The sequence below is a fragment of the Narcine bancroftii genome, chromosome 11 (genome assembly GCF_036971445.1).
Source record: "Narcine bancroftii isolate sNarBan1 chromosome 11, sNarBan1.hap1, whole genome shotgun sequence".
In the NCBI taxonomy this organism is placed as follows: Eukaryota; Metazoa; Chordata; class Chondrichthyes; order Torpediniformes; family Narcinidae; genus Narcine; species Narcine bancroftii.
In genome coordinates, this window is record NC_091479.1 from 100,482,054 (window position 1) to 100,508,417 (window position 26,364).

Sequence of the window (26,364 nt, forward strand, 5' to 3'; positions counted from 1 at the left end):
ACATCCTCTAATATATCCAGTGTGTTTATCCAGAATCCTGTCTGATTAATCTATGCTATTTGCTTCATCCGTCCGTGGTCTTCCGTGCCACATGTTTCTTTCTCTCTGGACACTGAGTTAACAATTCCTAACGTCCTTGTTTAGATCCTTCTTAGATTTATAGCTCTTACTAATACGGACTGGTGGCTGGTCATTGAAACAATAATTAACATTCAATCTGGAAACTTGAACCTGCATCAAGCAACAATTCATGAATGTTAATTGTTACGATCGCAATGCTCTTGCAATTTTTGGCACCTGCCTGTTTTTGCTTATACCTGACGATGGGTCCAGGCACGAAACATTGGTTACCCTTTACATTCTCTGGATGCTGCATGACATGCTGAGTTTCTCCAGCACATTGGTGTACTGCACTTGAGCACAGAATCTGCCGACTCTCCTGTTTGATGCAATTTTTAAAATCTATTTCTTCCACCTTTGATGTGCACACTTGTAGGTTTATCTTCCTAAAATGCATCCCTGACCAAACTTTTAGGTGGCCCTTTTTCAGCTGACCGGATCTTTGCACAACATCTTGAAAGATGGAGGATAACTCGCATTCATTAGGTGCTGGTATTAGCCTGCGTGTTGTATGCTGGCACATCTATGCAAAGGTCTTGGCCTCTCCTGCTTTGAGTCAACAGCTGCACCACAGGGATGTGACAAGGTGCAGTCTGGTCAGCCTTGTAGTAGCTCACTCAGGAAATGTATCTGGAGTAAAATCAGCAGGTTGATTCCAGAAATAGGGATTGAGTCTTCTGGGACAATACTCATTGGAGTTTTGAAGGATGAGGGGGGATTTTTACAGGGAATAGATAAAGATAGAACCAGGGAAGTTGTTTCCACTGGAAGGCGAGGCCTCAAGATTCAGGGGAGTAGATTTAAAACAGAGATGGGGAGGAACTGCTTCTCCCAGGAAACAGTGAATCTGTGGAACTCTGCCCAAGGAAGTAGTGAAGGCTGCCTCATTGAATTTTTTTTTTTTTTGTAATTCTCTATTTATTGCACGATGAACCATATCAAGCAATATATTTACAGATGCATCTGTTTAAATATTCACAGTGATATTTTCTTTTTTCCCCATCCCTCCCTTCCCACCCCCTCCACAAACAGTAAGTATTGAACATATAAAATACAATAAAACAATATCTTAATACAAAAGGAATACAAACATCTACTTATTCACATTAAATCTGATCATGTTCATCTTCTTAACATTTTAGGTGGTGGTGGTCCAAGGCCTGCTTTCTGTTATGTTCCATATGTGGTTCCCAGGTTTTTTCAAACATTGTAACTTTGTCTTTTAAATTATATGTGATTGTTTTTCCCAATGGGATACACTTAAACTTGGTTATATATTCCATTAATGTTTATAGTCATATGGTCCAACGTGGCCATCTTATATCTTTATTTTCACTTCTTTTCCGCCTCTTCACCACCTCCATCCCTTTTTTCCATTACTATTTTTTAAGTTTTCCTTTTTAATCTCAATATATGACAACGCACTTAAGACATGAAATACCCCAACAATCCCCACAAGCAATAACCCTTTAACCCCAAATGAACCTCCCCTCCTTGGATTGCCCCCCGCATTGAATGTATTTAAGATGCAGACATACAAGTTTTAAATTTTTGAATAGAATAATTAATCCTTTGGACTCCAGCCATTTTTAACCTTTATACTCGGGACTAGGTCCATGGGTAAACTACAGTACAAACACCATTACAAACAAGCTGGTGGTTGGGTATAAAACCAGTCCCGGAGAACTGAGACATGGAGTCCAAGAGGTTAAGTGTCATGGGGAAGAGGTGGATAAGTGGAGCTGAGCCGATTGCCAGATCAGCTGTGACCTTACTGAATGGAGGAACAGATTGAGGGCCAAATAGCCCACTCCTGCTCTTGTTTATTCCATTTTACTGTCTGGAACTGATGTCGTCTGGAAATGGGTGTGGTCTGGGAACTAGGTGTGGTCTGGAGCCAGTTGCCAACTGGAGCCAGTTGCCATCTGGAGCCAGCGTGAGTGAGTCGTGGAGGAAGGTACTCTCACATTGTTTAAGAAGTCGTTGGATGATCACTTGAAATGCAAGGCAAAACAGTCTACAGACCTTGTGCTGGTAAATGGAATTTAAATGTATTTTTTTAAAATTTGGACATGCAGCACAGCCGCAGGTCCTTCTGGCGCACAAGCCTGTGCCACCCAATTACACTCAAACTAACCTACTAATCCCGTACATTTTACTTAAAGGTGGGAGGAAACCGGAGCACCCGGAAAAACCTACACAGACACGGGGAGAACATCCTTACAGACAACGCCGGGTTGCTGGTGCGGTAACAACATTGCACTAACTGCCCAATTGGTACAGATCATTACTGAGGCCAGCATCTGATCAGGCTCTGTGGACCCTGCGATATCACTCCATGGCTGTCTTTAGTACAAGTTCTGAAAGAGTTAATTTGCAAGGAGAGATTGCATAAGTTAAAATTATTTTGGCTAAAACTTAGACTGATTTGATTGGCCTTCTCAAAATATTACAGAAAGCTCATCGTGGAGTTCAATGGCTTAGTATTTATGCTCTGTTTGCAGAGACCTTCAAACTACAGTCAGATGTTTACCAAGACAATGCTTGTCTGTTTATTGCAATGCCCCTTCTAAAGTTATCCCCATTAGAGGTGGCACGATTGGCATAATGGTTAGTGCAACAACTTTACAGCGCCAGCGATGGGGACTGGGGTTTGAACCAGCGCTGTCTGTAAGGAGTTTGTACATTCTCCCCGTGTCTGCATGGGTTTTCCCCTGGGGGGGACTCCGGTTTCCTCCCATTGTTCGAAAAATACAAGGGATGTAGGTTAATTGGGTGGTACCGACTTGTGGGCTGAAATGGCCTGTTACTGTGCTGTATGTCTAAAAAAATACTTCTGGAGACAAACCTCTCACCGAGAGCGCAGTCAAACACCTGGCACTTTGTGAAAACCTTAAAGCACCACTTGCTCTTTCAAAACAATACTCTACATCCCATAGGGAGAAACCAGTTGGAAGCCCCAAGTCCAGCAGACAGAGGTAAAAGTTAGAGCCAAGTCTGACAGGAATAGACAGAAAATGATGGAAAATGCTCAGCAGGTCAGGCAGTGTCTGCGGAGGGAGGAACTCCATGTTTTTAGGAGTGAATTTAGGCTAAACACTTGAATACTGGGACTTCCTACAGCAAAGTATCTGAAATACCATAATTTTTTATTCTTGAGCAGAGGTCTCAGGGGTTATTTATTGAATGGTCAAACTGGTTGGAGAGACAGAATGGCCTTCTCCTGTTCTTCACACAAGTTATGCGCGAGGATGATTTTTCTATTATTCTCTATGTATTGATTGTAAATACACAGAGATGCTGGACAAACTCAGCTGGTCTTGCAGTGTTCACAGGAGATATAGCTACATTACTGACGATTCAGGCCCAGAATGTCACTTATGTATCTTTACCTCCTATGAACATTGAGAGACTGGCTGAGCTCCTCCAGCATCTCTGCATTTTACTACAATCACAGTGTCTGCAGATGTTAGTGTTTTACTCTCTATGCATTGATTGCTCCTTCTATTGTTGTGACTTTCAGCCCAGAGGAAGGTTCATTATCCTTGACTTGCCACTTCAGAAGAGTCATTATCAGTGATTTACCACTTCCTCATGAAGACTTTATTGATTGTGTGATTCCTGTGCATGTGTTTTGTCACAGATAAGGAATTCACTGCGACTGGAAGTTATGCTATGATCCTCCCTCTTGCGTTGGCCGGGAGAAACACAAAAGCTTCAGACTCTGGAATCTGCAGCAGTCAACAAGCTAGAGGAAGGGCTCGGTGGATTAGGGTACTAATGGCCAGTCAATGGCTGGGGAAGGGACACTATAGAGACAGAAGGGGCTCTATTGCTGTTTATAAAAGGGGAAAGGAGCTGACTGATAGGGTATAGGGCAGGGGGGTCAAACTCAAATTCACAGAGGGCCAAGATTAAAAACTTGGACTAAGTCGTGGGTCAAACTAAATATTTATTGAAAATTTTCAACAACATCTGCATGTTTTCTCTTCTTTCAACATATATAATGTTAAACTTTTTCTTATTAAAATAAATGTTTAATAATAGTTTTGGTTCAACTCTTTCCAGAAGAAGCATTAACAAATGAGAAATAAAATATTCAATAAATAATATTTCTCTATAGCTTTTAAGCTCCTTTTAAATGTATTTTTTTTCACAAGCCAACAAGTCAAAAAAATAACAACTTGCTTCAATGACAAACAGGTTTGTCTTTTAAAATGATGAACATAGAGTCTGCCTCCCACCTGTCTTGAAAGGTCCTGTTTTCTGTCTTTCGTTTGGCCATTTATCGTGAGGGGTTTATTACATGTGAGTTAGGCGACAGGTCGCAGAAGCTAATGAAAGTAAACAGAGGAGGTGGGGGCGATTAGCGGGCGGATGGGCCGGCGCCAACGCATTTGCAAAGCATTCTGGGATTTGTAGTATTAGCTGTGCATGCGTTATACTGGCACGGCGGCCAGCGGGCCAGCTCTAATACATATTTGATATGATCTTGCGGGCCAAATATAATTATATCATGGGCCAAATTTGGCCCGCGGGCCTGAGTTTGACATGTTTGGTATAGGGTGTGACAGGTCAAGAGAGAGGCAGAGGAAGAGACCACAAAGAGAATGGGGGGGGGGGAGAAAGAGTTAGAAATATCACTTTTTTTGTTCAAAAAAGTTAATAGGGAGAATCCTGGGAATTTTAGACCAGTGAGACTTGCGTCAGTGGTGTGCAGACTTCTGGAGAGGATTCTTAAGGACAAGATCTCTGAGCATTTGGAGAAGTCCAATCTTCTCAGGGATAGTCAGCGTGGCTTTGTAAGAGGAAGCCTAATTGAGTTGTTTGAGGAGGCAACAAAAGAAATTGATGACGGGTAGGTGGTAGATGCGGAGTATATGGATTTGACAAGGTCAGAGTCAGAATTAGGATTAGGATTTGTCGCCATGAAATCCGGATGTTTTGGAGCAGTGTCACAGTGCAAACATTCATATTATAACCATCTTGCAACATTACTAGAAAAATAATAACAACAATAACAGTGGACGAAAAGTAAGGCCGTGTCTGGCTCATTGATTATTCAGGAATCTGATGGCAATGGGGTCCCCCATAAGAGATTTGTTCAGAAAGTCATGAGGCCTGGGATCCATAGAACCTTGGCTGTATGTTTGCGGAATTGGCTTGCCTGTAGAAAGCAGAGTAGTGGCAGTGGTAGTGGATGGAACATATTTTAACTGAAGGTCAGTGACTAGTGGAGCTCCACGGGGATCTTTTCTACGACCCCTGCTCTTTGTAATTTTTACAAACGACCTAAATGAAGAAATGGAAGGATGGGTCAGTACATTTGTGGAGGCTTCAAAGGTTGGAGGAGTTGTGGATGGCATTGAAGGTTGTTGCAGGTTACAAAAGGATATAGACAGGATGCAGATGTAAACACTGCGGTTGAAATAAAAACAAAACTGGAGAAACTCAGCAGGTCAAACAGTGTCCTTAATATCTTTGGCTTGGCTTCGCGGACGAAGATTTATGGAGGGGGTAAAAAGTCCACGTCAGCTGCAGGCTCGTTTGTGGCTGACCAGTCCGATGCGGGACAGGCAGACACGATTGCAGCGGTTGCAAGGGAAAATTGGTTGGTTGGGGTTGGGTGTTGGGTTTTTCCTCCTTTGCCTTTTGTCAGTGAAAATACATAGCCAACGTTTTTGAGTGTGAGGTGCTTCATTTTGGTAAGAAGAATCAGAATAGGACATACGTGGTAAATGGGAGAGCATTGATGAATACAGAAGAGCAGAAAGATTTAGGAGTAACGGTACATTGTTCCCTGAAGGTAGAAACTCACGTGAATAGGGTGGTGAAGAAGGCTTTTAGTATGCTGGCCTTTATCAATATTGCATGGAATATAGGAGTTGGGAGGTGATGTTGAGATTGTATAAGACGTTGGTGCGGCCTCATTTGGAGTTCTGTGTGCAGTTCTGGTCGCCTAATTATAGGAAGGATATAAACAGAGTGGAGAGAGTGCAGAGAAGGTTGACCAGAATGTTACCTGGGTTTAAGCATCTAGAGTCTAGGGAGAGATTGGACAGATTAGGTCTTTATTCTTTGGAACGTAGAAGGTTGAGAGGGAATTTGATAGAAGTATTTAAGATTATGAAAGGGATAGACAGAGTGGATGTGGATAGACTATTTCCGTTAAGAGGAGGAAAGATTAAAACAAGAGGACATGAGTTAAGAATTAAGGGGCAGAGGTTTAGAGGTAACATGAGGGGGAACTTCTTTACTCAGAGAGTGGTAGCCGTGTGGAATGATCTTCCGGGAGAAATAGTGGCGGCGGAGTCAATTGTATTATTTAAGAAAAGGTTGGACAGGTATATGGATGAGAAGAAGATGGAGGGTTATGGGCATTGTGCAGGGAGGTGGGGCTAGAAAGGGGTGTTTGGTTCGGTGCGGACTAGAAGGGCCTAATGGCCTGTTTCCGTGCTGTAATTGTTATGTTATGTTATCTTGATGAAAAAGTTGTTGTCCAGTGTTATCACCCCCACCCTACACACTCCTCCTTGCATTTTCGTCCTTATCATGGGTCTGGTTCCTGGGACTGTGTACACTCCATAACAGTGGTTTTCAAACTCTTACCCCCCCCCCCCCCTTAAACTCACATAACACTAAGTATTCCCTATGCAATCAGTGCTCTCTGATTAGTAAGGGGTTACTTAAGGTGGGATGTGAGTGGGAAGGTTGAGAACCACTGCTCTAGACCTAATTGTTACTGAAATATTTTGCTTGAGAAAAATTGTCATTGGCCCATTTCGTTTGGAGTTATGAAACTGTGCACATAACGAGTCAATGAGGTACGATTAAAACAATGGTTTTCAAACTTTTTCTTACCACCCACATCCCACCTTAAGCAATCTCTTACTAATCACAGAGCACCTATGGCATCTTTGGCTTGGCTTCGCGGACGAAGATTTATGGAGGGGGTAAAAAGTCCACGTCGGCTGCAGGCTCGTTTGTGGCTGACAAGTCCGATGCGGGACAGGCAGACACGATTGCAGCGGTTGCAAGGGAAAATTGGTTGGTTGGGGTTGGGTGTTGGGTTTTTCCTCCTTTGCCTTTTGTCAGTGAGGTGGGCTCTGCGGTCTTCTTCAAAGGAGGTTGCTGCTCGCCAAACTGTGAGGCGCCAAGATGCACGGGAATAAGCTCTTCACAGGTGGCCGACCAGTCCGGAATGATCCGACCTGGCTAGGGACACAACCCTTTAAGGCCCAAACAATAGGTGTGGCTTAGCTCTCAGCCAATCGCTGTAAGCACAGTCTAGATACAGTAACTATATACACTATGTACATTGGTGATAGATCTGTACTATCACATTCACCCCTTCTTGGAGAATTGACCCTGGGAAAAAAAACAAAAACGAGGGAGAGAATGAAAAGGAAGGGGTAGGTCAAGGACTGTAGCGGTCATGGGGTCTGACCATCCGGCGTGACCGCCGTGGTGCCGGGATTGGGGTCGCTGGAGTGGTGTCGCCAGCGGGCTCATCGGGTGCGACTGCTCCGTCGCTCAATTCCCCAGTCGTTTTGTCGGCAGGGTGGCCCGGGTCATTCCCTATGGCATAGGGAATAGTTAAAATGGAATGTGAGTTTAGAGGGGCAGATTGAAAACCATTACTATAAAAATTGACCCGATTTGAGAAAATTCGATGTTGGTGCCATTGGGTTTGAGGCTCCCCAGGTCTGGTGCCCATGACATCAATGAATCCAAATGCAGAGCACCTGGGCTCCATCTGCAGTCCAAGTTCAATCTTCCAGCAGCCAACCATTTCAGCTTGTTTCACACGTCTGCCCTCGCCCTCATCCATTGCCAGGATAAGGCCAAATGCAAACTTGAGGAACAACACATCATCTTCCTCCTGGACAGCCTGAAACCCAATGGCATGAACAATGATTTCTCAAATTTTAGGTAACTCACTCCCCATTTCCATCTCTTCTTTACCAGCTCCCGTTCTTATTTTTCTCTCTTCCCCTCCCAGTGGTATCTCTCTCCTCCTCCCTACCTTCTGTCCGATACTTTATCAGCTCAACCCCTCCTCACCTTCTTTCCCCTCCCTTTCTCTCCCTTTGATACACATGATATCATCCCTTCCTACTTAAATCTCGATAAAGAAATGTCAACTGACCACTTCTACCTACGGATGCAGCCTGACCTGCTGAGTCCCTCGAGCTTCTAATTGCATTGATGTAGTGCCCTGTAGAGCTCATCGAAAGAATCAAAGACTTGTTGATCCAAACCAAGGCTTTTATTAGCAAAAGACAGGAGCTCTTCACAGGTGGCCGACCAGTCCGGAATGATCCGAGCTGGCTAGGGACACAACCATTTAAGGCCCAGGCAGCAGGCGTGGCTTAGCTCTCAGCAAATCGCTGTAAGCACAGTCTAGATACTGTAACTATATACACTATATACATTGGTGATAGATCTGTACTATCACACGCCCATGACATGGTTAGACAGCATGCATTGAACTCTTTGGGTAGAGAGTGGCTGAAGGGCTTGGGAAGGGCTGCTCTAATTTGGTTAGCCCATTGGTGGTCAAATATGGGGCACAGAGGTTGATTTATGTTAGTGAGATGATAAAAATATAAAATAATGGGAAGAGGAACAAGCCCAGGGCTTCTTTTGGAGTCTAAATTGACTTTGTCCTGATTGGTGGGGGCGGAGAGAGACAGGTTGGTCCAAGGCTTCAGGCCTTGCCTTTAGGTTCTGGGTGAGGTACTGGTGCTGGAATAACCCTCCCACGGGAATAGACTACTCCAGAAGATCCTGGGGTGAGGTGTGGCACAGGAAGCTGTGGATGGAGGAGATAGAAGAGCAAAGTGGTGTGTTCAGATGGTTGGACGGATCTGTAGAGATGGGACAGATCACTGCTTCCATTCCTCGCTCCCTTGAGTGCCTCCAGTCCCCATTGAGAAATTCTGGAAGGTCCATGCATGTGAAGGACTCTTCAACAGCCATTGGCCCTCTCTTCACATAACCTCAACAATTTTACAGGGCAGGAGTAGGCCATTCAGTCCCTAGTGAGCGGTAATGCCCTTGAAAGTGCCTTTGTGCTTACTTCTCATGCACCACCATTTTCCTTCTTGTGGGTTTCAAATCTTCCCGCTAAAACCCAACTGCCTTTGAAATGATCTGTTGGCTAATTCTCTCTGTTGGCTAACTTTAGACTCTGGTTCTATTCCTCATCCAAGACATATCACCAGTGGAAATTATTTCTGTACAGACAGAATAGGCCAAATGTATTCGACAAAGGCTCAGATAACAGAGACAAACAAGATATAAATGCTTACAAATATAAACAAAAATATTTGTGGCCTTTCTTTCTTTGAGCACAGTTGACAATTACCAGTCTAAAAATTACTAAAGCAAAACATGAAAGTCTGCAGACACCATGGTTGAAGTAAAAAACACAAGGCTGGAGAAACTCAGCAGGTTTCTAGAGCAAAGGTAAAGATACAGAACCAATGTTTCAGGCTAGAGCTCTTCATCAACATCAGTTATGTATCTTTACCTTTGGGGAGACAATGGGGAGAGCCTAGATGCAGAGTCCATTCATGACACCACTAGAACAACAGGGAGGGGCTGAATGGCCTCTTCCTGCTTCTCTGATCACAAAGTACACTGTTTGACCTGCTTAGTTTCTCCAGCAGTATGTTTTTACTTTATTAGAAGTTACTAAGCCTGGCCAGCAGGAGAAAGAATCTCAGGGTTGTATGCGCTCTGACAATAATTCTGAACACCTTGAACATTTTTCTCCATTTCTCTTTCTCTCCTTTTTTTCAGAACGAGCCTTGTGCATTTTAGTCAAGGGTCAACATTTTTTTTTTGTTTTTGAGTTCACCCAACGCGAGCAGTTGTTAACTTTGTTATCATCTAGGAAACACGAGGTAGTGTGTGGTGCATAATTTGGATGCCATTATCCTGACAGAAGGTGCAAGTCAGGCTTCTCAGCAGAGAGGAAGGAAAACCTCTCGTAATGTCCACAGAGGCTCCGCCTCCCTGCTGAGACGGAACAGTTACTTTGTTGATGGGGATTTTTGATGATGACTCCGCAAAACCGTAACAGTTTGAAATAATTCCCACAGAGTTAACACTCTTCTAAACAGATTTCCAGGTCTTGCAATGGATGGTTGAGTAGACACAGCTTAATGTTGACATGTTCACCCTGGTTACATGTCCCAAAGACATGGAAATTGGGAGGATAATTGGCCACTGTAAATTGTCCCTAATGCATAGCTGAGTGGTGGAATCTAGGGGTAGGTGATGAGGATGTGGAGAGAGTGAAAAAAATTGGATTTGTAGAAGTGGATGGTTGGATGTACACAATGGGATGAAGGGCCTGTATCTCTCAAGAAATATTTGGGGTGAGGGAGCCAGATCTGTCAGACAGTGATTGGTTTTGGGAACAGCATTCAAATCACCACCCACCCTCATCCCAGGGTAGGAATGATTATCCATCAACAGTGCAGGAGGAGGGCCAGCTGGCCTGTTGAACCTGCCCCTGGCCGTGAACTCACCTGTTACCCAACACCCTTAATTCTCTTATTGTTCCAAAATCTCTCTCTCTGTTCTTTGCGAGCTTTCACTGAGGCAGCTCCTACTGCTGATTTACGCAGAGAATTCCACAGATGAAGTTTCTTCGGAGTTAAAGACCCTCTCAGCCTCTTCCACCCAAATACACCCATCTGACCAAGTAACCTAAACATTCTGGAGGGTGGGAGGAAACCAGAGCACCTGGAGGAAACGAATGTGGACACAGAGAGAATGGATAAACTCCTTATAGACAGCGGAAGATTCAAGCCTGGGTTACTGGTGCTGCAATAACCCCTACGCTAAGACCGCACCTGGAGTGCTGTGTCCAGTTCTGGTCTCCATATTTGAGGAAGGATATACTGGCTTTGGAGACGGTCCAGAGGAGGTTTACTAGGTTGATTCCTGGGATGAAGGGGTTAACATGATGAAAGATTAAATCATCTAGGATTGTATTCGCTCGAGTTCAGAAGAATGAGAGGAGATGTTACAGAAACATATAGGATTATGAAGGGTATGGATAGGATAGATGGAGGAAGGTTTTTTGAGCTGGCCGGGGAAACTAAAACGAGAGGACACAGTCTCAAGATTCGGGGGAGTAGATTTAGGACAGAGATGAGGAAAAATAGTTTTTCCCAGAGAGTAGTGAATGTTTGGAATTCTCTAACCAGGGAAGTGGTTGAGGCTGCCTCATTAAACCTATTTAAAATTCGGTGAGATAAATTTTTACATGATAGAGGAATTAGGGATATGGGGAGAAGGCAGGTAGGTGGAGTTAGGTCATAAATTAGATCAGCCATGATCGTATTGAATGGCGGAGCAGCCTCGATGGGCCATTTTTGGCCTACTCCTGTTCCTACTCCCTATGTTCCTATGTCTCAGTGACAGGATCTTCACCCCACCCCCCATTCATGCAGGTCTTTTTGTATATCTAAGCTGAACCCATTTGCCCACATTAGGCTGGACTCATTCTGTGTCTCGCCCTGTTTAATTAGATCTCACCATCTCCCCTGTTGACACACTCAACCCTCACCTTCAGCTTCCTTATAGTCAGCAGAACTAAGGGTCAGTCTGGCCGCAAGGTAGGCAAACAACGTGGCTCCGCCGCTCACCACAAAGCCCTCAAGGTGCCTTCCATCCCTGAACCTTGCTGTATAAATTGTCCATTAGACAAAATACAGGAGATACATCAGACAGGAGAAGACTGACCCCAATCTATTCCCAGCCCAGTTCAAACAACCAGTTGGTTAATAATGGAACACTCCAATTAACTAATAGTCCTCTCCGATAAAGGCTAACATTGTAATAGAGACTTCCTCAGGTCAGTGAAGGCTGCCAACTTCCTATCCCCCTCCGCTCTTTCTTTTGCCCAGTAAACATTGCAACTGCTGTATAAAAGCAGGATGTTTAAAACTCTAAGAAGGTTTAACCTACTGCAGGATTAATGAGTTCCCTTATCGATAAGGAAACATCAAGTGGGCTTACTGGATAACAATGCTAAAGCTGTACAGGCAGAATTCTTAACATGCTTCTTTGCTGAATCACACTGTTGCCACATTTGATTATTTGTGGCATTGAAGGAGCTGGACAATTAAAAAATGCAAGTTGGATTTCAGCTCCAACTGCAATCTAATCCGTATTCCTGACTCCAGGTTTCCGAGTCCCAGCTCTGGACTCGCTCTCCACACTTTGGGGCCTTCCGTACTCTGGAGCCCTGAGTCTGGGCCATACAACTGGACTCTGGATTCATAAGTGACCCAGATGCTGGACCATCAGGCTTTCCAAACAGCTGGGTGCCAGATTATCTGATCTTTACTACATTTCAATATTGTCCTTGGAAATTTTTAAAAATCATACTTATTCCCAAGATCCAAAGAAATCTGTTATATTTTCCTGTCACACATCGCGCCACCCCCCCCCCCCCCCCACTGTTTTCAGATCATCCAGAGATGCTTCACATCTAAAGAACAATTCTGCGTTGTAATACAGGAAACAGGGAAGCCAAATTTGTACCTAGCAAGATTGCAGAAACAGCCAGCCTCCATGTGGGACGCTGCCTCAAGAAGGCAGCCAACATCATAAAGGACCCCCACCTCCCTGGTCACAACCTCTTCTCACAGCGGCTTTAAATCTTCAGAAGACCAGCTCCACTTTCCAACAGCGATCAGGCTCTTAAACCTCCCCTCATTAACACTGATCAGGGTCTCCACTGACATCACAAAAAGACTGTGCTCTGTTTTTGCACAGGATAACTGATTATATTATATATCTACCTTCTGTGTCTTTTTAATTCAATTAAGAATTTAGTATGTCATTATTTTTTAGATGTTCTGTAGTTGATTTTTTAACTAAGAATTCTGGGTTTTTTTCTCTTTTTGGCCAAACAGCTTCTTTCTTGGTTGTGGGTTAAGATTTTCCTTTTTCTAAAATAAAATATAATATCAATGCAATATAATCTGTTTGATTCAAATGTGGGGTACCTTGGATGAAATGATTTGATTTAAGTGTAACGTAGCTTCTTGAATTTTAACCTACATCCATATGTACTCTGTCTTTTTGGACGTGAAATTTCAATGTTAATAAAAATATTGAAAAAGTTTTTTAACAGAGTACTCAGCTCGAGATGGCAGAGGTCGACAGCATCGAGTCCACGCTGCTGAAGATCCAGCTGCGCTGGATGGGTCACGTCTCCAGAATGGAGGACCATCGCCTTCCCAAGATCGTGTTATATGGCGAGCTCTCCACTGGCCACCGTGACAGAGGTGCACCAAAGAAAAGGTACAAGGACTGCCTAAAGAAATCTCTTGGTGCCTGCCGCATTGACCACCGCCAGTGGGCTGATAACGCCTCAAACCGTGCATCTTGGCGCCTCACAGTTTGGCGGGCAGCAACCTCCTTTGAAGAAGACCGCAGAGCCCACCTCACTGACAAAAGGCAAAGGAGGAAAAACCCAACACCCAACCCCAACCAACCAATTTTCCCCTGCAACCGCTGCAATCGTGTCTGCCTGTCCCGCATCGGACTTGTCAGCCACAAACGAGCCTGCAGCTGACGTGGACTTTTTACCCCCTCCATAAATCTTCGTCCGCGAAGCCAAGCCAAAGAAGAACGTAGCTTCTTGAATTTTAACCTACATCCATATGTACTCTGTCTTTTTGGACGTGAAATTTCAATGTTAATAAAAATATTGAAAATGTTTTTTAACAGAGTACTCGTTCAGCTGCAGCAAGTAAGAATGTTGGTGCATATGTACATATGGCAATGAATTCATTCTCCATATCAACTTGGTACCTAAGGTAACAGGCCCTTCCAGCACACAAGCCCGTGTCACCCAATTGACCTACAACCTCCAGTACATTTTGAAGGGTGGGTGGAAACCGGAGCATCCGGAGGAAACCCATGCAGACAAGGGAGAGCATATAAACTCCTTATAGACAGTGTGACAGAGTTGAACCCTGGTTGCTGGTGCTAACTGGGCCACCCCAGATGCCCAGAGGCAAGAGATACCATTGAATCAAAAGCATCACAAGATGAAAGGCTCATAACCTTGTCAAATGTTGATAATTAAGAAAGAAAATTGTGGAAGCGAGAAAAGTCTAGGCATCAATAGGAGAATGCGATAATATCCACGTGAAATGTAAAAACAAAGTGGAAAAGCTTCTGTAGATGAGGAAATTAATGTGGTTCATTTACAGGCAGTAGAGACAGGAGAAATTATTCTGGAGACTGGAAAAAGGGAATAAATGACACAAATTTGGCCTGTTGGCCTTCATTTGGCAGGGTATTGAGTACAAGATTTGGGACCTTGTGATTCAATTGAACAAGATGTTGGTGAGACCACACTTGGAGCACTTAGCTACAGGAAGGCCATCAACAAGTTGGCAGGGGCACAGAGGACATTCACCAGGACATTACCAGGAACTGGTGGGCTTTCAGGAGAGGGAGGGTCTTTGCTCCCTGGACCATAGGAGTCTGAGGGGTTGACCTTATAACTTAGACGTACAACAGTGTAACAGACCCTTCCGGCCCACGTACTTCCCACTTACACCTGTGTGACGAACTAACCCTGTACGTTTTTGGTATGTGGGAGGATCTGCTTATTTTTTCTCATTTAAATAGGTACATTTTGGTCATGAATTATTCATCTTGACTATATAGTACTATATAGTAATGCAAAGTTGCTCTAAACATTCCACAGTAAGTACCAGTAGGATAAACACGTTACAGAGAGCCGTGGCATGGAAACAGGCTAAATGAGATAATCAAGCAGCCATTTACAGAGATCATACACTGATGCCATTATATTTCCCCCCCCCCCCCCCCAAATCTCCCAGATTCAACCTGTCACCTGAACACCAGAGGCAATCCAGCAAGTAACTAACCTACCGGCCCGCATTTCTCTGGAGTGTGGGAGGAAACTGGAGCTCCTGAAGGAAATGCATGTGCAGGCAGGAAGACATGCAAACTCCACATAGACAGCATCCCAGGAACCATACCAAGAGGGTGGAGGTGTGAGACAGAGACCGCAGCACTGTGCATTACTTCTCCAGATGCACTGCAGAATGTATACTGGCTGGTTGGATCGCAGCCTGGTTTGGGAAACTAACCTCCCCCCCATCCCAAACAAAGGGCCCAGGAACACAGAATGTTGCAGAAGGTAGCCAACATAGCCTGGTCCATCACAGGCTCCAATCTCCCACCTATGCACACTTCCCTGTGAGGCGCTGCCTCAAGAAGGCAGCCAACGTTATAAAGGACCCCCATCACCCTGGCCACAACCTCTTCTTGCTGCTCCCTTCAGCAGAAGTTACCAAACCCTAAAAACAAGCACCTTTTAGTTCAAAAAGTATTTCTTTCCAGTATTTTAGTTCCAAAGTATTTCTTTGATCTGCTCCCCAATGATCAGACTCTTAAACTCGCCTTGGTACACTAATCATAAATTATCTGCATTATTGCAAGTCGACTTCTTTGACCTCAGAATATTTAATATCTGTAAAGTATTTATTGCCTTTTTAAATTTAATTCTATTAGTTTGTGACCATAGTCTTTAAAAGTACCTGCTTGACTGCAGCAAGTAAAAAATTTTGGGAATATGTACATTGTTCAATGTCTATGTCAAGAAACTAGTTACCCCTCTTCTCTATGGCCTTGCAAATTATTCTACTTCCTATGACTTCCCATGGATTCTCATGCCAAAATGAAGGGGGGACAGGGAGCTGAGTGGTAGATTGTGTAGAGGTTGTACCTCTTTAACCCAGCAATGTTGTGATCCGGCCACTGCCAGACCACAGAAAATGCCAGAAAACAAATCAACCCGTAAGGGAACGCTTATTAGCACTCCCACCATTTTCTGCACCTCTTGGCCTCTTAGATGACATCCTGAAGGGCTAAAATACAGCTGGATATAAGCAATGAACAGTATTGAATCACCAAAACACTCAGCTGCAGGATAAACAGATTTTGGCGTACTAGCGCCGCCCTAGTGGTGGATCTGCAAAATAATGGCGGCAGATTGAAAACGTGCCAGACAACGGGAATTTCCAGGCCACGGAGCGCCAGATTAGAGAGGTCCAACCTGTATGGCATTCCCCGAAATCCAGCCAATCACTTATATGAAAGAGAAACTTTCCCAATTTAATCTCTGATTTTCTTTGATCTGCTCCCCAATGATCTTCCATCTTGCATGTTTAAATATTTAAGTGGGTTCCCAGGGTTACATCTGTAGGAGACTGAGTTATGGGATAAGAAATGAACAGTAAAATTACTAAGTAATACACCAAGTGGTGGAGAAGCTCAGCAGGCCAGGCAAGGCAAAAGGCAGTCAATGTTTCAAGCCTGAGCCCTTCATCAGTGATGCCTGGAAATCAGGCAGACATCTGAATAGGCTGATGGTTTGGGGGGGGGGGCAAGAAGGGGAAGGATCACAGGCTAGTATGGGGGATACAGGATACAGGTGGGGGGGGGAGCAGGTGATGGGGGAGGGGTCCGCATGCTGAGAGAAGGGATGCCCTTCTCTCAAGAAAGGAAGGAAAATGTGGCTGGCAGATAGGAGAAGAGGCATGAGGGAAAGTGAGGAGGGGTGGAAGAAAAGAAAGAGACCAGGAGAGAGGGTTACCAGAGGTTGATATTGATTCTGTCTGGTTGGAGACCGCCAAGACGGAATAGAAGGTGCTATTCCAACAATTTCCGTGTGGCCTCAACTTGGCAGTACATGAGGCCATGGAGAGTCGGGCACGGAAGTGAAATGGCTGGCCACTGGGAGGTCCTTGCTGTTATTATGTTACTGAGATGTGATTACAAATTGAGATTACCAGACTGGTTCCAGGGATGAGTCATTTCAGCTGCAGGATGAGACGGGAGAGATGAGGCCGACCTTGGGCCTAAAATATGGGGAGTAGTTTCGATGAAGGTATACAAATAATGAATCATTTTGGGGAGGCGGCTGGGGTGGGGCGGGGGAGGGGTGGTGGGAGGCAGGGTGGGCTGTTGGTGGAGCAGCTACCAGATTTAAAATTTGGGGTAAAAAATCTGGGGAGCACGTAAGGAAAAAACCACATTTTAAGTGCAAAAGTAATTGTGGTCTATAACTCATTGCATGTGGTGAATCAGGATAGAGTTAATTAGAGTTCACCACAGGGAATTGAGTAGGAATGGGAGAAAATAATTTGTAGGACTATCTGGAACTAATAGAACATCCCAGCACAGTACAGACCCTTTGGCCCACAACGTTGTGCCAACCTATATAAACCTACTCCACAACAAACTAACCCTGCCTCACACACATAGCCCGCTATGTTTCTTACAATGGTGTGCCTGTCTAGTAGTCTTTTAAATGGAGAAACGAAAATAACTGGTTTACGATACTCTACGAGAAGCTGATATTTGACTTGGTAGCTTGAAAGATTCCATGAATCAATCCTTTGATTTCCATTGTGTTTTTTTGCACAAGAGTTTATATTTACTTCCATTCCACCCTGCCACAGTTCATACAACCTTTGTCAGTAGCTTCCCAATGAGTAGCGCTCTTGCTTGTGCGCGCGCGTGCGTACATGTGTGTGTTACAGAGAGTGAAAGAGGGAAGAATGTGAGAGAGAGGAGGGGGAGAGAAATGGGTGAAAGAGAGGGTGAGAAGGGAAGAGAGCGAGAGAGAGAGCACTCAAGCAAGTGAAGAGATGGAGAGAGTGAGAGAGAAAATGGGTGTGAGACAGAACAAGTATGTGAATCAGAGGGGGAGAGACAAGAGAGTGAATGAAAGAGTCAATGAGACAGAGGACAGAAGACAGTGAGACTGAGAGAGAGGAAAAGAAAGAAAAGGAGTTAGAAAGGAGAGAGGGAAAGAATCCTGGTCCAGGATTTTGGGAAGAACTCTTTGAATAGTAGCCTGTGATATTGACCAACAAACTTAAAGTATGGATTGACATTCCATCTGGAATAAAGGCACTTCTGACAGTTCAAGGTATCAACATTTTTTTCCCTGCTCAAACCTAGGATTGGCATTGGAACCCCAGTCCTCTAGGATCAGACATGAGTGACAAGTTGATTTGAATGGCTGGTCTCTTTTTTACGATGGCTTAGAGGAGCTATAATAAATGTAGGCTTCGACCTTGTACAATGAAGCTCCTGACACAGAGCTGAACAGTTTCTTACCCATGCAGTCTGGTCCCCAGTACCCAGTGCAGCACTGAAACTGGAGGATCTCCTTCATACAGATGTGGCGACACCCAGGTATGGTCAAGAAGAATGATCGAAGAGGAATGTGATATCTTATACAAGATAAAAACAAAAGGAATATGTCAGTTCACAAACTCTATTCCAAGATTCATTCTGATGTTTTGGCCTCCCCTTTCCACAGCCCTTTTCCTTTTAATTTTAATTTTAGACATGCATCACAGAGACAGGCCCTTCTGCCCCAAATACCCTAATTAACCTACAACCCCCAGCAAACTGGAGCGCCCGGAGGAAACTCATGCGGGTCACGGGGAAAACGTAGAAACTCCTTCTAGACAGCGCCGGATTCGAACCCAGGTTGCTGGCGCTGTCCCAGCGTCGCGCAAACTGCTCCACTAACCCTGCCATCCCACCTCTACTGGCTTCATTACCTGCAATCCTTTGATCCGGAGCCCAGAGTGAGCTGCATGTAATTTTGGGGACACTGTATCTTGGCATTTAGGACACAGGAACGACACCGGGTTTTGCTCTTGACCAGAACATTCTTGTCACACCGGTTTGAACCCTGCTGAAGTCATACACAGTGTAAGTTGAGAGTCTTATCATTAGAAAGGGGCTTGAGTTTTGCCCCTTAGAGGAATAACAAAGATCTACCATTACCATCATTACATGGAACCTCTCTCACACACACACAGACATGTACACTCACATACACGCACTCAGAAACAAACTCGCACACTCTCATACAAACACCTGCTCACGCACACTCAATCTCACACAGCCCCATCTCACACACTAAAACACAGAAACATGCTCACACAGAGATGTGCAAACATATATTCTCTCACATAAACCCCAATACATACACTTTCTCTCACACACATCCACACAAAAAACTTGCACTTTCTGTATTTTAAGATCGCCCTCACCACAAATGCCTGAGAACGGACTTTATCTGTACTAAAGACATTGCCTAAAAGCACAAAGGGCGTAACTCTAGGCTGTGTTCAGACATTTCAGTTCAGCTTTGCTTGTTTTAAACAGATAAGCTAGAACATGGACATCATTCCTGGATCTAGTAGGAGACCAATACAATGAGACGACTAAGATATGGCAATCAGTGTGGTTAGTTTGACGCGGTTACAGCGTCAGCAAACTGGCTTCTAAACCAGCCATGTCTGAAGGAGGTTGTATGTTCTCCCTGTGTCTGTGTGGGTTTCCTCCAAGTTTTCCGCTTTCCTCCCACCTCCCCAAACATTCGGGGTTCGTAGGTCGATTGGTGTGTTTGGGCGGTACGTGCTCATGGGCCGGAAGGGCCTGTTACCGTGCTGTATTTCCAAATTTAAATTTAAAATACATCTTGGCATGGCCATTCAGCCCATCAAACCACACTGGGTCCTTTGAAAGGAGCTGCCGAGTTAGAGTCGTTCTTTTCAGTAGCCCCTTCTCCCATGGAACAGTTGGACCCTTTTCTGAACTGAGATCGCGGTCCCTGCGCTGACAGACCGACTGCTCGCAGATAATGAAATGGCGTGGCATGGTTAGTGCAGCGGTTAGCACAACGCAGTTACAGCACCAGCGACTGGGATTCGAATCCTGCTCTGTCTGGAAGGAGTTTGTACGTTCTCCTTGTGTCTGCGTGGGTTTCCTTTGGGGGGTCTGGTTCCCTCCCACTTTTCAAAACGTACCAGGGATTGTAAGCTAATTGGGTGTAATTGGACAGCAAGGGTTCATGGGCCAAAAGAGCTTGTTACTGTGCTGTATGTCTAAATTTTTTTAAAATTCAAGTCCCCATCATCTAAGTAACATCTACAGCCAACCTATCTGCTCAGTGCTGCAGAACCTTAAGCGACTGCTCTTGGCTATTAAAGGAACAACAGACCTGTGGCTCCTTCCTTCTGATGGAGACATACCTGGAGCACATTTTCAGCCAATTGGGCCATCAGTAACATCATCTGCAAACTTATGATCCATTTCATCTTGCTGGTCGCCTTTAGAATGGGCGAGCTATTTCAGTTCTCCCTTTTAAAGTGAGACCACAATGAGCTTCCTCTGAAGTGTCCCGAGCAATTTCTTCCTTCCCATCTCCTCGAGTCTGCTCTCCCATCCTCCGCCCACCAACTCACCCTCCTCCCCCCCCTTTTCCTGGATGCACACGCCAGCATGATTAAAACTTGCTATCTGAAGTCACAGGACGCTTGATCACTGTCAACAGGTTGGAGAAACTGCAAGGCTGACATCTTGCCTTCCTTAGGAGGTTTTTTTCTCACTGTTTAAATGTAAACAATGTTGTGTAACCAGCAGCTGGAAAGCGAGCGGATTTCCTAACTGGGTACACTTCAGGAACTGCCAACCCTTGGGATGTTTGAAGCAGGGAGAGACATGACGGAGGTCACAGTTACTTGGCTGGCATGGGCTCTTGGGCCAGAAGAGGCTGTACCGTACTGTATGTAACAGTATATTGCAGAACCGACGTTTCGGGCTTGAGCCCTACATCAAGGTGGGGACAAAATGTAGGCGGATGCCCGAACAAAAATATACCATCCTGTATATTCAAATTTAAATTTAAAATGCATCTTGGCATGGTCATACAGCCCAGCAAACCCACACTGGACCCTTTGAAATGGGCTGCTGAATTAGAGTTGCTCCTTTTGGAAATTGTGTTACACTCTTCTTTCCTGGGCAGAAGACCAGGGCTCACTGCGCGAATCTGAGCACAAACGTCTCTGCTGGCGCTTCGCGTCCAGTGCAGATGGAGTGCAGTAGTGTTAAAAGTGCTCTTTCAAATTGGATGTTGAATAAAGGCCACCTCTTTCAAGCGTGCGTATAAAAATGGGAACATCCACCGTCCCAGCCACTACTAATCTCTTACAAGGCAAGTCGGAGATCCTCGCATAAAAAAAATGTTCAGTAAAAAATAATGTGCAAAGTAACGGAGTCCCTGATTGAGTTTGTCATTGAGGAGTCTGATGGTGGAGGGGGAGCAGCTGTTCCTGAACCTGGGGACGCGAGTCTTGGGGCACCGATCCCTCTTTCCTGATGGCAGCGGCGAGAACGGAGTATATCCTGGGTGGTGTGGATCCTTGATGGTTGCTGCTGCTCTACGACAGCAGGTGATCCCTGTAGACGTTCTCTGTGGTGAGGAGAGTTTTACATGTGATGTCCACTACCATTTTGCGGGGCTCTCTGCTCAGACATATTGGCGTTCTCATACCAGGCCGTGATGCAGCCGGTCAGCATACGTTTCACTACATATCTGTAGAGCTCCTGCAAATAACAAGTTAATAAGGATGTCGGCAGCTCATGCAGTGAAGTCACGTCAAGTTTATTGTCTCCTGATTGCACAAATATAACCTGATGAAGCAACGCTCTCCAGTCCTCGGAGCAAAACAAGCAGACACACAACCAGACATAACACACATGCAGACATTCAGTACATATGCAGGACAAGTATTTAGCTGTAGAAATAAATAAATAAATATAATATAAGAGTCTTGGAGGGTTAATGCAAGCAGTTCCTTTGGTCATTCAGCATTCTCACTGCCTGGCTCTCACATCCCTGTATCTGCATGGTGATTGTGGCAAAAGGATTGGCCAAAATTTAGGACATAACTCCCCTGTTCTCCATCAGAGGCCAACATTCTGGTGCAGCTTGGAAAGTTGATAGAAGTTTAGTTTCAACATTTCATCCATAAGCTGATACACCTGACAGTGTCGCACTTCACTGAATTTAAATTTAGACATGCAGCACTGTAACAAGACCTTTCAGCCCACAAGCTTGAGCTGTCCAATTAACCTACACTGCTTTAAAAGGAAACCAGAGCCTCCAGGGAAAACTCATGGGACAGACAGGGAGAACATACAAACTCCTTACTGGCAGCATGGGATTCAAACCCAAGTCCTGATCACTGGTGCTGTAATGGTGTTGCACTAACTGCTACATCAATCATTCTCTCACATGCAAATATCTCAGGTCTCCACCACAGCACAGAAACAGGCCCTTTGGCCCATCCAGCCTATCAGTGTTTTCACTATCTCAGAGGATCTTTCCTCGACCCACACACTAATGGCATTGTGAAGAAAGCTAGTCAGTGTCTCTAATTCCTCTGGTGTTTGAGGAGGTTTAGCAAGCCATTGGAAAGCTTGGCAAATTTCTACAGAGGTGTAGTGGAAAGTGTGCTGACCGGCTGCATCACGGTATGGTAGGGTGTCACCAATGCTCAAGAGAAAAGCCCTGATAAAGGTAGTGGACATACCCCAGGTCATCACGGGTAAAACGCTCTCCACTATTGAGAATATCTACAGGAAATTCTGCCATCAGAGAGCAGCAGCAATCATCTAGGATCCACACCACCCAGCACATGCTCAGTTCTTGCTGCTGCCATCAGGGAAGAGGTGTAGGTGCCACAAGACTCACCCCACCAGGTTCAGGACCAGTTGCTTCCCCTCCACCATCAGACTCCTCAACAACAAACTCAATCGGAACTCATTTAAGGATCTTACTTTGCTCATTATTAATTATTGAATATTTATTTTCTGCATTGAACAGTTTATTTACATTTCATTCTTGTTTATATTTCTCTCTTTTGTAAATGCATCTTTTTTTGTGTAGCAATTCTGCACTATCGAAATTTCACCGGGCCCACAGGGAAAAGAATCGCATTGTTGTATGTGGTGGCATGTATGTACTCTGACAATTAATCTTAACTTCGAGCAGATATCTGTTAAAGTGTGTATGAAATGTTACCTCGACCAAATTTTACCCGCCTCTACTATTTCTTCTGGCAGCTTGTTCCACATTCCCACCCTCTATGCTCCTGGGGTCCCGGTTAAGTCTTTCCCCTTAAATCTACGCTGGGGAAAGGACTGTGACCATTCTCCTTAGAGATGCCCCTGCAATTTTATACACCTCTAAACAGTCACCCCTCAGTCTCTGGCATTCCAGGGATTAAATTACCAGCCTCTCCTCTTAACTCAAGCTCTCAGGTCCTGGTAACATCCTCCCGAATCTCTTTAGCACAAGAAAATTGAAAAGTATTTAGACAGGCTTGTGAATGCACAGGCAATGCAGGGTGCACCAAAGACACCCATAAATGCTGGAGGAACTCAGCTGGTCTCGCAGCATCCATGGGAGGCAAAGATATACCACCGTCGTTTCAGGCCTAAGCCCTTCCTCAAGTTATAAGCAAGAAAACAGGAAGACTGGAGAAAGAGAGAAAGGGAGAGGAGTCCAGACCAATAAATAGATAAAAAGTGTTAGAAGGATATGATAAAAGGATAGGAGAGTGGAAAGGTGAGAATTGATTTTGGACCTGTGGAAGGAGACAGAGGGACAGAGTTGGAGGGAGGGTGAAAGGAGGGGGTTTGTTTAATAGAAACGGAGAATTCAAAGTTAATGGCATCCAGTTGGAGGGATCTAGATGGGGGCAGAACACATGTGAGCAGATCTGATTAGCTTAATCCCATCATTGTTAATACAGACACCATGGCACAAAGCATTCCTACAATATACTTTTCTACATTTTAATCTTGATAATCCGCTCGGGTGCTGGATCTCAAAAGGAAGTGGTGGTGCTAATACACAGTGTAGAAGAAACACCCAACACAGTGATTCAATAAATAGTTACACAAAAGAACCAGCAGATGGTGGCAGAGACCAAGAGTGTGCGGAGGAGCGGTCCAACTGGGCGCAGAGGAGCGGTCCAATTGGGCGCAGAGGCAGAATTACCACTATTGGGTAAAATTTGGTGCAAATAAAGGTATACATCATTCAGATGTAAACAAATAACTAACTGTAAATAGACAAAAGAAATGTAAACAAACTGACTGCAAAACAGAGAGAATTTTAAAAAAATCAATAAAGTGCACAAGTAAATGTCCTTAAATGAGTCCCTGATTGAGTTTGTCGTTGAGGAGTCTGATGGTGGAGAGGTAGCAGCTGTTCCTGAACCTGGTGGTGCAAGTCTTGTAGTACCTAGACCTCTTTCCTGATGGCAGCAGTGAGAACAGAGTGAGTGTTGGGTGGTGAGGGTCTTTGATGATTGCTGCTGCTGTCCGTTCCCTGGAGATGTTCTCAATGGTGGAGAGGGTTTTATCCACGATGTCCTGAGCTGCGTCCACTACCTTTTGCAGGGCTTTATGTTCAGGGATATTTAGTGTTCACATAACAAACAGTGATGCAGTTGGTCAGCACACATTTCACCACACATCTGTAGAAATTTGCCAGGGTTTCTGATGTCATACCAAACCCCCGCAAACTCTTGAGGAGGTAGAGATGCTGACATGCTTTCTTCACGATACCATTAGTGTGTTGGATCCAGGAAAGATCCTCCAAGATAGTGACTCCCAAGAACTTAAATTTACTCAACTTCACCACCTCCAATTCCCCCAACGATCACTGGATTGTAAACCTCTGGTTTTCCCTTCCTGAAGTCAACAATCAGCAGCTTAGTGTTGGTGACATTACGTGCAAGTGTTGGTGACATTACGTGCAAGTGTTGGTGACATTACGTGCAAGTGTTGGTGACATTACGTGCAAGTGTTGGTGACATTACGTGCAAGTGTTGGTGACATTACGTGCAAGTGTTGGTGACATTACGTGCAAGTGTTGGTGACATTACGTGCAAGTGTTGGTGACATTACGTGCAAGTGTTGGTGACATTACGTGCAAGTGTTGGTGACATTACGTGCAAGTGTTGGTGACATTACGTGCAAGTGTTGGTGACATTACGTGCAAGTGTTGGTGACATTACGTGCAAGTGTTGGTGACATTACGTGCAAGTGTTGGTGACATTACGTGCAAGTGTTGGTGACATTACGTGCAAGTGTTGGTGACATTACGTGCAAGTGTTGGTGACATTACGTGCAAGTGTTGGTGACATTACGTGCAAGTGTTGGTGACATTACGTGCAAGTGTTGGTGACATTACGTGCAAGTGTTGGTGACATTACGTGCAAGTGTTGGTGACATTACGTGCAAGTGTTGGTGACATTACGTGCAAGTGTTGGTGACATTACGTGCAAGTGTTGGTGACATTACGTGCAAGTGTTGGTGACATTACGTGCAAGTGTTGGTGACATTACGTGCAAGGTTGTTGCTGGTGCACCATTCGGTCAAGTTTTCAATCTCCATCCTGAATACCAACTCATTGCCTTTCTTCATACAACCCACTGTCGTGGTGTCATCAGAAAATTTGCTGATGGGGTAAGTGTTGTACCCAGCCACACAATCATAGGTGTGAAGCAGTGGTTTTCAAACTTTTTCTTTCTGCTCACATACCATTTTAAGAAATCCCTTGACTGTGGGATTACTTAAGGTGGGATGTGAGTGGGAAGGGAAGGTTGAGAACCACCGCTCTAGACCCAATTGTTACTGAAATATTTTGCTTGAGAAAAATTGTCATTGGCCCATTTCCTTTGGAGTTCTGAAACCGTGCACATAACGAGTCAATGAGGGACGATTAAAACAGTAGTTTTCAAATGTTTCCTTTTTACTCACGTACCACCTTAAGTAGTCCCTTACTAATCACAGAGCACCTTTGGCATAGGGAATAATTAAGGTGGTATATGAGTGGAAAGAAAAAGTTTGAAAACCATTGCTGTGAGTAGAGCAGGGGGCTAAGAACTCACCCCTGTGGTGCTCCAGTACTGCTGGAGATTGTGGAGGAGACATTCTTACCCATCCTCACTGATTGTGGTCTGAAGGTGAGGAAATCAAGGATTCAATTACACGGTGGGGTGTTGAGTCCCAGGTCTTGGAGTTTGCTGATCAGTTTTGAGGGGATGATGGTGTTAAATGCTGAACCGTAGTCGATAAAGAGCATCCTGATGAATACATCTTAACCTTCACTTTTTAAAAAAAAAACTTCTTCACTTAACTTACTGAACATCATTTCTCTCGTCTCTGATTTTCCCCTGTGAAGTGACTCAGGGTGTTAAATCCTGCTACCCAAATGCATCCTGCTGTACTTCTGCACATAGTCACTAGATGGGAGTCATAAGCCTCATCTCGCCCTCAGAATTG

At 44.6% G+C, this 26,364-nt stretch overlaps 1 protein-coding gene and 1 long non-coding RNA gene across 6 annotated transcripts in view; one reads left to right on the forward strand and one right to left on the reverse strand.

Moving 5' to 3' along the window:
- stab2 (stabilin 2) overlaps positions 1-26,364 on the reverse strand; it is a 198,485-nt gene that overhangs the window by 115,107 nt on the left and 57,014 nt on the right. The window contains exons 1-3 of one of the 5 annotated variants that reach the window (XR_011346802.1): positions 20,256-20,425; positions 18,774-18,910; positions 18,322-18,437 (exon numbers count right to left, since the gene is read on the reverse strand). Coding sequence is in view for 4 of the 5 variants with exons in the window: in XM_069904267.1 (XP_069760368.1) it covers positions 18,322-18,437; positions 18,774-18,910; positions 20,256-20,321 (319 nt within the window). In the remaining variant the exon portion in view is untranslated. Of the gene's footprint in view, positions 1-18,321; positions 18,438-18,773; positions 18,911-20,255; positions 20,426-26,364 lie in introns of those variants that run through there. The other 4 variants (XM_069904267.1, XM_069904268.1, XM_069904270.1 and 1 more) reach the window with 4 other exon arrangements.
- LOC138746222 (uncharacterized) lies at positions 2,040-4,166 on the forward strand. The gene is made up of 2 exons (XR_011346804.1): positions 2,040-2,154; positions 3,764-4,166. It is a non-coding gene; the product is annotated as an uncharacterized lncRNA (long non-coding RNA).